This window comes from Hypanus sabinus, chromosome 3 (genome assembly GCF_030144855.1).
Source record: "Hypanus sabinus isolate sHypSab1 chromosome 3, sHypSab1.hap1, whole genome shotgun sequence".
Lineage (NCBI taxonomy): Eukaryota > Metazoa > Chordata > Chondrichthyes > Myliobatiformes > Dasyatidae > Hypanus > Hypanus sabinus.
In genome coordinates, this window is record NC_082708.1 from 93,910,250 (window position 1) to 93,922,769 (window position 12,520).

The 12,520-nt window shown below is 44.3% G+C and overlaps 1 protein-coding gene across 3 annotated transcripts in view; it reads left to right on the forward strand.

Annotated features, from left to right (window-relative positions):
• The window catches only part of trim2a (tripartite motif containing 2a), a 274,531-nt gene that overhangs the window by 207,568 nt on the left and 54,443 nt on the right, over nt 1-12,520 (forward strand). For all 3 annotated transcript variants that reach the window (XM_059964789.1, XM_059964790.1, XM_059964791.1), the window contains one exon: nt 9,253-9,420. In XM_059964789.1, the coding sequence (XP_059820772.1) occupies nt 9,253-9,420 (168 nt within the window). The remainder of the gene's footprint in view (nt 1-9,252; nt 9,421-12,520) is intronic.

The window sequence follows — 12,520 nt, forward strand, 5'->3', positions numbered from 1 at the left end:
TTCAAAGTGTTGTCACAGGTTTAAAGGGTAATTAAAAAAGCTTTTGGCACTTTGGCCTTCATAAATCAATTCATTGAGTGCAGGAGATATGATGTTATGTTGAAGATGTATAAGACATTGTTGAGCCGAATTTGGGGTATTGTGTGTAGTTTTGGTCTCCAACCTACAGGAAAGATGTAAATAAGTTTGAAAGAGTACAGAGCAAATTTACAATGATGTTGCTGTGACTGGAGAACCTGAATTATAGGGACAGATTGAATACATTAGGGCTTATTCCTTAGAACGTAGAAGATTGAGAGGAGATTTGATAGAGCTATACAAAATCATGAGGGGTATAGATAGGGTAAATACAAGCAGGCTTTTTCCCTTGAGGTCAGGTGGGACTACAACAGAGGTCATGGGTTAAGAGTGAAAGGTGAGAAGTTTAAGGGGAACATGAGGGGAAACGTCTTCACTCAGAAGGCTGTGAGAGTGTGGAATGAGCTGCAAGCACAAGTTTTTCCATGTGAGCTCTATTTCAACATTTAAGAGAAGTTTAGATGTGTATGTGGATGATAGGGGTATGGAGGGCTATGGTCCCAGTGCAGGCTGATGAGAGTATACAGTTTAAATGGTTTCGGCATGGATTTGATGGGCCGAAGAGCCAGTTTCTGTGCTGTACTTCTCTATGACTGTAAGATGAGGCACTGGGGGCCAGGAAATGGCCATCAGTGTCCTCTGTGCAACTAGGCAGTTAGCGCAGAGCATCCCTGTGGCCGTTCCCCTCCGTAATGAACATACTGATGTGGCAGATGACCTCCTAGGGGAATGCCGTGGAGACCAGGTTATAGGCACTGAGCATAGGTCCGTGGTGCAGAGGGGAAGGAGGGAGAAGAGGGGAGCAGTAGTGATAGGGGACTCAGTAGAGAGGGAAGCAAACAGGATATTCTGTGAACAAGAACGGAACACCAGATGGTATGTTGTCTCCCAAGTGCCAGGGGCAGGAATGTCTCAGATTACGTCCACAAAATTTTGGAGAGGGAGGGAGAGCAGCCAGATGTCTCGGTACATATTGGTACCAATGATATAGGAAGGAAAAGCAACGAGGTTCTGAAGAGAGAACTTAGAGAGGGAGGGAAAAATCTGTGAAGCAGGACCTCAAGGGTAGCAATTTCTGGATTGCTTCCTGTGCTATGTGCCAGTGAGGGTAGAAACAGGATGATTAAGCAGATAAATGCATGGCTGAGAAGCTGGTTTAGGGGGCAGGGCTTCAGGCTTTTGGATCATTGGGATCTCTTCGGGGGTGGGGGGGAGGCATGACCTGTACAAAATGGACGGGTTACACCTGAGCCCAAGAGGTACCAGTATTCTCATGGGCAGATTTGTTATATCTGTTGGGGACGGTTGAAGCAGGGGGCTGGAAACCAGAGTGAAGGGACTTGGGATAAGACAGATGGTAAATAAGTAAAGATAGTACGCAGTCAGACTGTCAAGAAGGGCGGGTAGATGATATTGAAAAATTGCAACTAGCAGGGCGAATATCAGTGCATTAACTATGCAGAATCTAAAATGGTAGCAAATACAGCACTTAAAGTGTTAAATCTCAATGCACAGGGTATAAGAAATAAGGTGGATGATCTTGTTGCACTTTTACAGATGGTCAGGTATGATGTTGTGGCCATCACTGAATCGTGGCTGAAGGATGGGTGTACTTGGGAGCTGAATGTGGCTGTGGATGGTGTGGCTCTGCTGGTAAAGAATGGCATCAAATCGATAGAAAGATGTGATACATGTTGAATCTTTGTGGGTTGAGTTAAGAAACTGCAGTGATATACAGGCTTCCCAACAGAAGCTGGGAGGTGAACCACAGATTCCAACAGGAAATAGGAAAGGTGTGTCAGAAGGGCAATGTTATGATAGTCATGGGAGATTTCAACATGCAGGTTAATTAGGAAAATCAGGTTGGACCTCAAGAGAGTGAGTTTATTGAATGCCTATGAGCTGGCTTTTTAGAGCAGTTTGTCATTGATCCTACTAGGGGAATCAGTTATACTGGATTGGATGTTGTTATAGAATGAACTGGAGGCAATTTGGGTGCTTAAGATAAAGGAATCCTTAGGACACAGTAATCACAATATGATTGAGTTCAACTTAAAATTTGATAGGGAGAAAGTAAAGTCTGACATAGCAGTATTTCAGTGGAGCAAAGGAAATTACAATGGTACGAGAGGGGTGTTGGCCAAAGTAAATTGGAAGGAGGTGCTGGTAGGGATGACAGCAGAGCAGCATTGGTGCAGGTTTCTGGGAAAACTGAGGAAGACAAGTGAGTGCAGTTACTATTACAACGGAGAAGATGTTCAAAAAACTGAAAGACCTAGAGGTACACAAGTCACCCGGACCAGATGAAATGCACCCTAAGGTTCTGAAAGAGATAGCAGTAGAGATTATGGAGGCACTAACAATGATCTTTTAAGAATCATTGGACTCCGGCATGGTTCCAAAGGACTGGAAAATTACAAATGTCACTCCACTCTTTAAGAAGGGAGGGAGGCAAGAGAAAGGAAATTAAAGACCTGTTAGCCTGAACTCAGTGGTTGAGAAGATGTTGGAGACAATTGTTAATGATGAGGTTGTCCTTGGGGACACAGGACAAAGTCAGCATGGTTTCCTTATAACCATATAACAGGGAAGATGTGATGTAGGATCATTCAGGAAAAATCTTGCCTGGAAAACCTGTTGGAATTCTTTGAGGAGATTACAAGTAGGATAGATAAAGGGGATGCAGGAGATGTTGTATATTTGGACTTTCATAAGGCCTTTGACAAGGTGCCACACATGAGGCTGCTTACCAAGTATTGAGCCCATGGTATTACGGGAAAGTTACTGGCATGGTTAGAGCATTGACTGATTGGTAGAAGGCAGCGAGTAGGAATAAAAGGATCCTTTTCTGGTTGGCTGCCAGTGACTAGTGGTGTTCCGCAAGGGTCAGTGTTGGGATCACTTCTTTTTATGCTGTATTTCAATGATTTAGATGATGGAATAGATTACCTTGTTGTCAAGTTTGCAGATGATACAAAGGTTGGTAGAGGGGCAAGTAGTGTTGAGAAAACAGGAAAGCTGCAGAAGGACTTGTCAGCCAAGGTCAAAAGGATGAGTACTGAAGATTGGTGGACAACTTTGGTCAGTGCTGTGGGCTGAATCACCTGCAGCTCAACATTATTAAGACAATTGAGTTGGTGGACTTCAGGAAGGTGATAACACCCTGCACTCCCATCTGTATTAAGGCAAGGGATCTAGAGGTCGTCTGGAGCTACAAGTACCTGGGAACTCAGCTGATCAATAAACTGGACTGCATTAAAAGTACAGGGGCTCTGTACAAGAAGGGACAGAGCCAACTGTACTTCCCGAGGAGGCTCCGGCCATTCAACGTCTGCAGTACCTTGCTGCGGATGTTCTACAACTCAGTGGTGGCCAGCAATCTATTCTACACTGTAGTCTCTTGGGGCAGCAGGGCGAGAGCAGTTGACACCAAGATCGATAAGCTCGTCAGGAAGGCTGGTTCTGTTTTGGGTTGGAACTTGATTCCCAGCTGGTTGTGTCTGAGAGGAGGATGTGTAGAATTTACGGAGCATTATGAACAAACTCTCTCACCCCCTCCATAGCATACTGGACAAACAGAGGAGCACTGTTAGTAAAAGACTGATTCCGAGGTTCACCACTGAACGCCACAGGAGATCCTTTCTCCCTGTGGCTATAGGACTCTACAGCTCCTCTTCCTTGAGAAAATAAGTGTATGATTTCATTACACATCTGTATTTACACTGTTACATTTTAATGCACATTTTGTATTCTTTCATACCTCAGTGCTTACATTTTGTATTTTAAAGTTTATATTTCTGACTGAGCAACCTTGCAACAATAATTTCCTTTGGGATAAATAAAAGTTTTATCTTATATGAGGAACATTTGATATCTCTGGGCCTGTACTTGCTGGAACTTAGAAGGGGGATAGATCTCATCGAAACCTTTTGAATGTTGAAATGCTAGACAGAGTAGATGTGGAGAAGACATTTCCGTTCGTGGGGGAAGCCTTAGCCTTAGGAGGGCACAGCCTTAGGATAGAGGGGCGTCCATTTAAAACTGAGATGTGGAGAAATTTCTTTAGCCAGAGGGTGGTGAATTTGTGGAATTTCTTACCACAGTCAGCTGTGGAGGCTTGGTTGTTGGGTGTATTTGAGGTAGAGGTAGGTTCTTGATTAGCCACAGCATCAAAGGTTACGGGGAGAGTCCGGGGACTGGGCTGAGGAGGAGAAAAATATGGATCAGCCTCGATGGGCCAAATGGCCTCACTCTGTCTTGTGATCTTCAGGTTTAGTTTTTATTTTGGTTTTCACAAACTTCAGTCAAATTTGAAAAGGTGTCACCTACCTCTCACAAAAGGTGTGTAAACAAGGAAGAACTCTGGGAATTTTGTAATGATCCAGGCAGATGCTGCAGATCAGAAACTGTTTGTCAATTTGGCGTACCACAGGACTGGTAATGCTTGAGCAGTCACTGGCCATCCTAAAGCACTGACATGTGGGTTCCGTTTGGCCTCACCCAACACACTGCAAGGAAGAGACGGAACAATAAATATGAACTTCAAAAATACTCCATTCAAAGGACGACACACATTTTCTCACAACTTCAAGTCAATAAAACCATGTAGCAATCAGGTAAATTTATAATGTTTGACAATTGTTTGACAACCTGCATTGACCAGTTCAGGATATGATCATTAGTGACTCACACATCAGTCCGTGTGAAACTGGAGCAAATTTAAATGTTGTTAAAAAAGGACATAGCACCAAAACTGAACAAAAGAAACTTCAGCAGCAGTAAATAGTAAGCAATTACTCTGACTAATTCAGAATAGGATGCAGATACAAGGAAGCTGAAGTTACTGGAATCTGAAGCAACATATAATATGCTGGAGGAACTCAACAGGTCGAGAAGCATCTTTTGTAGGAAAGGAACTACCATTGTTTCTCTGCCCATCCACCAATAACCTCTGCCACTCCCCTCTCCCATCCCAACTCCAGCCCTCCCCCTCGCCATCTCCCGTCACTCATCTCCGTCCCCTCTCCTCCATCTTCTTTCCCCTTGCCCTTCTCCCTTCCCTCTCTCCCTCCCCTACCCCCTTACCCTTCTCCCTTCCCTCTCTCCCTCCCCTACCCCCTTACCCTTCTCCCTTCCCTCTCTCCCTCCCCTACCCCCAACCCCATCTCCCTCATCCCGCACCCCTGACTTCCCCTCCTCCCCTTCGTGGAGACACCTTCATAGTCCCCAATGACCCTGAGGGCAACATGAGAGCATCCTTCAGGGGAGTGAACCCACAAAAAACTCAGACAAGGGTACTTGGCTGAGTACTAACAGCCTGTGCTAATCCACTGGTTGGAGTGTTCACCGATATCTTTAACCTCGCACTTTGGCAATCTATGTACTCACCTGCTTTAAGCAGGTTTCAGTTGTACCTACCTGTACCCAAGAAGGACATGGTGTCTTGCCTCATTGACTATCATCCAATGGGACCCACTATGATAAAGTGCTTTGAGAGGTTAGTAATGAAACGTATCACTTATGCCTGGGAAGTAACTTGGATTTGCTCCAATTTGCCTACAGTCACAACAACTCCACAGCAGATGCTATTTCATTGGCTCTTCACTCAATCTGGGAACATGTGAATAGCGAACATGCATAGATTGGGATGCTCTTCATTGACTACAGCTTGACATTCAATACTATCATCCCTAAGAAATGGGCCTCAATTTCTCCTTGTGCAACCGGAACCTCAATTTCCTCACTTGCCCAGTCAGTTCAGATGGGCAACGACATCTTCTCCACAATCCATCAGCACAGGTGAACTGCAAGGCTGTGTGCTTTGCTCGCTGCTCTACTCAATTTATACTTATGACTATGAGGCTAAGCACAGCTCCAATGCCATATTTAAGTTGCTGACAACAACACTGTCTTTGTCTGAATCGAAGGTGATGACAAATCAGTATTTCGGAGGGAAATTGAAAATCTGACTGAATGTTGTCACAACAATCACCTCTCACTCAATATCAGTAAGGCCAAGGAGATGATTTTTGACTACGGGACCAGGAAACTGGAAGTTGATAATCGCACTGCCCATTGGGGGCTCAGAAGTGGAGAGCGTCAACCTCAATGTAATCATTTCAGAGGATGTGTCCTTGGCCCAGCTCGGTAGCGCCTTCACTCCTTTGAAGATTTGGCATGTCATCTAAAACTTTGACAACGTTCTATAGATGTGTGGTGGAGAGAGTACATCGACATGGAACTGATCTCAATACTCTTGTTGGCGAGCTTGGTCTGATGCCATGAATCCCTAATTAGATAGTAAATTATGGGTGTGTTACGATAAATATGTTAATTAATAAATATATATATTTTGTCGCCCTCAACAATACGTACACCATTTTGAGTTACTGTTGGTGGCAACAACCTACCTGGGGGAAGTAACAGCCCTGTGGCTCAGAAGGTAGGGAACGGAAGATGGCAGCAGTGATAGGGGACTCTATAGTTAAGGGAATGGATTGATGATTCTGTGGACATGAAAAGGAAACACAGATGGTAGTTTTCCTCCTAAGTGCCGGGGTCCGAAATCTTTCTGGACATATCCACAATATCCTGAAAAAGGAGGGTGAGCAGCTAGAAGTTGTGGTACATATTGGTATTAACGACATAGGAAGAGAAAGCGAGAAGGTCCTGAAAACAGAATACAGGGAGCTAGGAAGCAAATTGAGAAGCAGGACCTCAAGGGTAGTAATCTTGGGATTGCTGCCTGTGCTACATGACAGTGAGGATAGGAATAGAATGAAGTGGCAGATACATGCTTGGTTGAAGAATTGGAGCAGGGGGCAGGGCTTCAGATTTCTGAGTGATTGGGACCTCTTCTGGGGCAGGTGGGACCTGTACAAAAGGGACAGGTTGAATCCGAGGTCACAGTTGGGAGCTTAACATCAAAGGATAAACTTTATATTGAAAGGACAGGCAGGAAAGCATAGGCGGTGGTGTGGCTCTGTTGGTAAGAAATAGAATTACATCTTTACAAAGAGGTGACATAGGGTCAGAGAATGTTGAATCTTTGCGGATGGAATTAATAAACTGCAAGGGTAAAAACATTATGGGAGTCATATATAGGCCTCCAAATAGTAGCCAAGATGTGGGGTTGAGATTACGAAGGGAGCTGAAAAGGAATACGATAAGAGTAATGACACAATTGTAATTGGAGACTTCAATATGCAAGAGCATTGGGAAAATCAGGTTGGTGTTGGATCACGAGAGAGAGAATTTGTTGAATGGCTATGAGATGGCTTTTTAGAGCAGCTTCTGCTTGAGCCTACTCAGGGAAAGGCAATCTTAGACTGGGCGTTGTGTAATAACCCAGATCTTATTAGAGAGCTTAATGTAAAGGAATGCTTACGATGCAGTGTGCCATGGTCCTTGACTGTAAGAGAGCAGGAGTGAGTGCTGTTGCTATTACAAAGGAAAAAGTGCTAGGCAAACTGAAAGGTCTTAAGGTGGATAAGTCACCTGGACCAGATGGACTACATCCCAGAGTCCTGAGGGAGGTTGCTGAAGAGATAACAGATGGTCGTGGCCTTTCAAGAATCACTTGATTCTGGCATGGTCCCGGAGGACTAGAAATTGCAAATGTCATTCCATTCTTTAAGAAGGGAGGAAAGCACAAGAAGGGAAATTATAGGCCAGTTAGCCTAACCTCCATGATTGGTAAAGTGTTGGCGTCTATTTCAGGATATTTGGAGACTAATGATAAAATAAGTCAAAGTCAGCATGGTTTCTGTAAAGGGAAATCTTGCATGACAAAATTTGTTACAGTTCTTTGAAGAAGTAAATAAGCAGGCTTGCCAAAGGAGAGGCAGTGGATGTCATTTACTTGGATTTTCAGAAGACACTTGTAAGGTTCCACATATGAGGCTTCTTAACAAGATAAAATCCTATGGCATCACAGGAAAGGTACTTCAATGGATAGCAGAGTGGCTGATTGGCAGAAGGCAGCAAGTGGGTATAAAAAGGACCTTTTCTGGTTGGCTGCCAGTGACTAGTGGTGTTCCTCAGGAGTTAGTGTTGGGACTGTTATTTTTCACATTGTTTGTTAATGACTTAGATAATGGAATTGATGGCTTTGTGGCAAGTTTGCGGATGATACAAAGATAGGCGCAGGGCAGTTAGTGCTGAGGAAGCACTGCAATTGTAGTAGGACAAATTGGAAGAATGGGCAAAAAAGTCGCAGATGTATGATAATGCACTTTGGTAAAAGGAACAATAGTGCAAACTTATCTAAATGGGGAGGAGGTTCAAACATCAGAGGTGCAGAGGGACTTGGGAGTCCTAGTGCAAGACTCCCAGAAGGTTAATTTACAGGTTGAGTCTGTGGTAAAGTAGGAAAGTGCAATGTTTGCATTTATTTCAAGGGGAATACAATATAAAGAAGGGAGATAACGCTGAGCCTTTATAAGACACTAGTCAGGCTGCACTTGGAATATTGTCAACAGTTTTGGGACCCCTATCTCAGAAAGAATGTGTTGTCATTGGAGAGAGTCCAGACGAGGTTCACGAGATTGATTCCAAGAATGAAGGGGTTAACATGTGAGGAGCGTTTGGCAGCTTTGGGCCTGTACTCACTGGAATTTAGAAGAATGTGTGGGGATTTCATTGAAACCTACCAAATGTTGAAACCTCCAGAGGATGTGGAGAGGATGTTTCCTAAGGTGGGGGTATCCAGAACAGGTACAGCCTCAAAATTGAGGGGCAACCTTTTAGAATATAGGTAAAAAGGATTTTTTTTTAGAGAGTAGTGAATCTGTGAAATGCTCTGCCACAGACTGCAGTGGAGGCCAAGACTGTGGGTATACTTAAGTTGGAATTTGATCATTTCCTGATTGGTCAGGGCATCAAAGGATATGGTGAGAAGGCAGGTGTATGGGGTTGAGTGGTATCCATGATCAACCATGATGGAATGGCAGAACAGAATTGATGGGCTGTATGGCCTAAATCTGTTCTTATGTCTTATGGTCTTATGTTTTTCTTTTGAACTGCTAGAGTTGATAATTTTGGGTCTTTAGAGAACTTGATTCCATTCTGTATTGTAAGTTCAGGAACAAAATGTTGCCTTTTATTTATATATAAAGCAAATACTGTAGATTCATGCCCGAGCATCGTGCAAGATGTTATAAACTTTTATTCCAGATTTTCTCAAATAGTGGACAGTTTAAAAACCGGTTTGGTGTTCGTGGACGATCACCTGGTCAGCTGCAACGTCCAACGGGTGTGGCTGTGCATCCAACCGGTGATATTATCATTGCTGATTATGATAACAAGTGGGTGAGCATTTTCTCATCAGATGGCAAATTCAAGGTGAGTGTCGTTTATTTTAAAAGTTTGCATGCAAATATGGATTGAAATATTTAATTATTTTTTTCTTCATTGAACAAAATCTGATTTTGTAACTACAAATGAATTCTCAGTGTGCAATATTTTGCCTGCAGTTTCAATATTAAAACAGTCGCATGCTTAGGGCAAAGATATAGGAGGCAAAGTTGATTCATTGAGTTGAATTAATATGATTTTGCTTAATACTTCCCTTATTTTTAAAGTATATGAACTGGTCAAATATTGTTTACTTCATTTTAATGATTTTTAAAACTGTTAAAAGATATGCATGTTTCACAACTGATAAGAGTCCCAATCCAGCCTTACAGGCTCTCGAGCAACATATTTGCAGCATGGCATACAACCATACTGCTAATTTGTATCTCAGATGTGGAAGACCTTCAAGTAGCATCCATTTTATGCTGTCCAGTAAGTGTGGATGACAGAGGTTTGGAGCAGCTAGCCTAGTCTGTGAGATCTGGCTCAGTGGATCCATTCACTCTTCTAAGACATACATAAGTCCAATGTAATTGCAACTTCTATCACAAACAGGGTTAAAAGGTCAGAGTAGCAATGGAACTGATGATACAATCAGATTTTGGGTTGATTTTATTAAATGGTAAAAACAGGTTCAAATGTTAATAAGTGTCTTTTTTCTAAATTGTATTTCGTCAAACCATTTCAGTTTAAAATATTTTTAGCCTGTAAAATAATGTCAGAATCAGAATCAGGTTTATAATCACCGGCATGTTCAGAAAAAAAATCATTCCTCAGTTACCTGTTGTGAAACATGATAAGACCATATGATATAGGAGCAGAATTAGACCATTTGGCCCAATTGAATCTGCTCTGCCATTTCATCATGGCTGATCCAATTTTCCTCTCAGCCCCCATCACTTGCCTTCTCCCCATGTCCAATCATGTCCTGACCGATCAGGAATCATTCAACCTCTACCTTAAATACTGTGGCGAGCATTTGGTCCATAATGACAGACGAGGAAGCTCTTTCACTCAACAACAGTTTTATTGTTATAGACACAAAGCAGACCGGACACCATAGCCCAACCAGTCTCACATTGACGGGGGAGGTGATCATCAAACGCCCCAGTTACAGTCAGGGTGACCCACAAATACACAAACAAATAAATGTATAACCCAAGCTAAGATGTAACAATAAGCAAACTGAACTTCCCACCATAATCCCACAAAAGCATTTTAACACAAGAACAATAAACAGTACTGGAGCATTTGGTCCATAATGACAGACGAGGAAGCTCTTTCACTCAACAACAGTTTTATTGTTATAGACACAAAGCAGACCGGACACCATAGCCCAACCAGTCTCACACTGACGGGGGAGGTGATCATCAAACGCCCCAGTTACAGTCAGGGTGACCCACAAATACACAAACAAATAAATGTATAACCCAAGCTAAGATGTAACAATAAGCGAACTGAACTTCCCACCATAATCCCACAAAAGCATTTTAACACAAGAACAATAAACAGTACTGGAGCATTTGGTCCATAATGACAGACGAGGAAGCTCTTTCACTCAACAACAGTTTTATTGTTATAGACACAAAGCAGACCGGACACCATAGCCCAACCAGTCTCACACTGACGAGGGAGGTGATCATCAAACGCCCCAGTTACAGTCAGGGTGACCCACAAATACACAAACAAATAAATGTATAACCCAAGCTAAGATGTAACAATAAGCGAACTGAACTTCCCACCATAATCCCACAAAAGCATTTTAACATGAACAATAAACAGTACTGGTTATTAGAAATGCAGGGGTGGGCTGTCAACCATACCCCCACCCAGAATGTCACACTGCCCCCACCTAAGGGGTCAGCCATCTGTGGCAACCCCAGAGTTCATAGCAAGGTCCAAAAGTTCTGGTGGGTGTTGTCACTGCCACTCAGAGTGTCACTTCCTTCCTTCAGTCTCGCTGTGTCAGTGGTGGCCAAGGGCTAACACGGTGCCAGTCGGTCCCGGTGCAACATGACTGCCTTCCGTCACTCAGGCAACCGCACCCGATATACCACATCGGAGATGTGGTCGAGCACCTTCCAGTGGCTTCCACACCTGGGGGATAGTACCTTCTTCCAGGAAGGGCAGTAGACACTTACCGAGGCCCCCACCATGTCCTGCTGCATTGCCACTCTGGACTGGTGGCCCAGTCCCTTCTGGGACTTTACAGGCATCGCAGCCGTGCACAAACACCTGCACCCAGGCCAGTAGAAGCTTTCACGCAGCCTGAAACTTCATCTTTGCAACTCCGAAATGGCCGGCCCCCACCAGCCTGTGCACTGACCACAACAGCGTGGTGCAGAGCCCCTGGGGGACCACTGCTGCAAGAGTCTGTCACCATCGGACAATTACCAGCACCTGAACAGCAACCCGTCACGCACCTCCAGCATTCCCCACTCCGAGTATAGGGCTTTGGTCTCTGGATCCAGGGCGGAGACCTTTTCCCACTCCGGCCATTCCCTTACCCGGGCCAGCACAGAATCGCTCACCTGTTTGCTGCGCAGCTTGCTGGTCCATGGTGGGGAGGTCGTCACTGGCAGTCAGCTGAAGTGCAGTCACTGTTGCTGTTGCGGAGGGCGCTGTGGGGTCTGCTGCACTGCTGCGGGCCGCTGTGAACCCGGTGGTGGTTGCTGCCCCCTCTGGGACCGCTTCCTGTAGCTGCCCTACCGGAGTGCCATGGCTTCAGCACTGAGGTAGAGTGTTGCCCCCAACACATCCACACGGACTGCCCAATGGGACAGCAGGTCAAGGCCAAGGATACAGGGTTCTCGGATGTCAACGAGCCACACCTTGTGATCTGCTGTGTTTCTCCCCACTGTGATGTGCAGCCCCCTCTTCCCTCTCATCACTGCACAGTCACCAGCGATCATCGCTATTTAGATAAGAACATAAGAAATAGGAGCAGGAGTAGGCCATCCGGCCTATCAAGCCTGCCCGCCATTCAATAAGATCATGGCTGATCTGACCATAAACTCAGCTCCATCGACCTGCCTTTTCCCCATAACCCTTAATTTCCCCTACTATGTAAAAATCTATCTAACTGTAT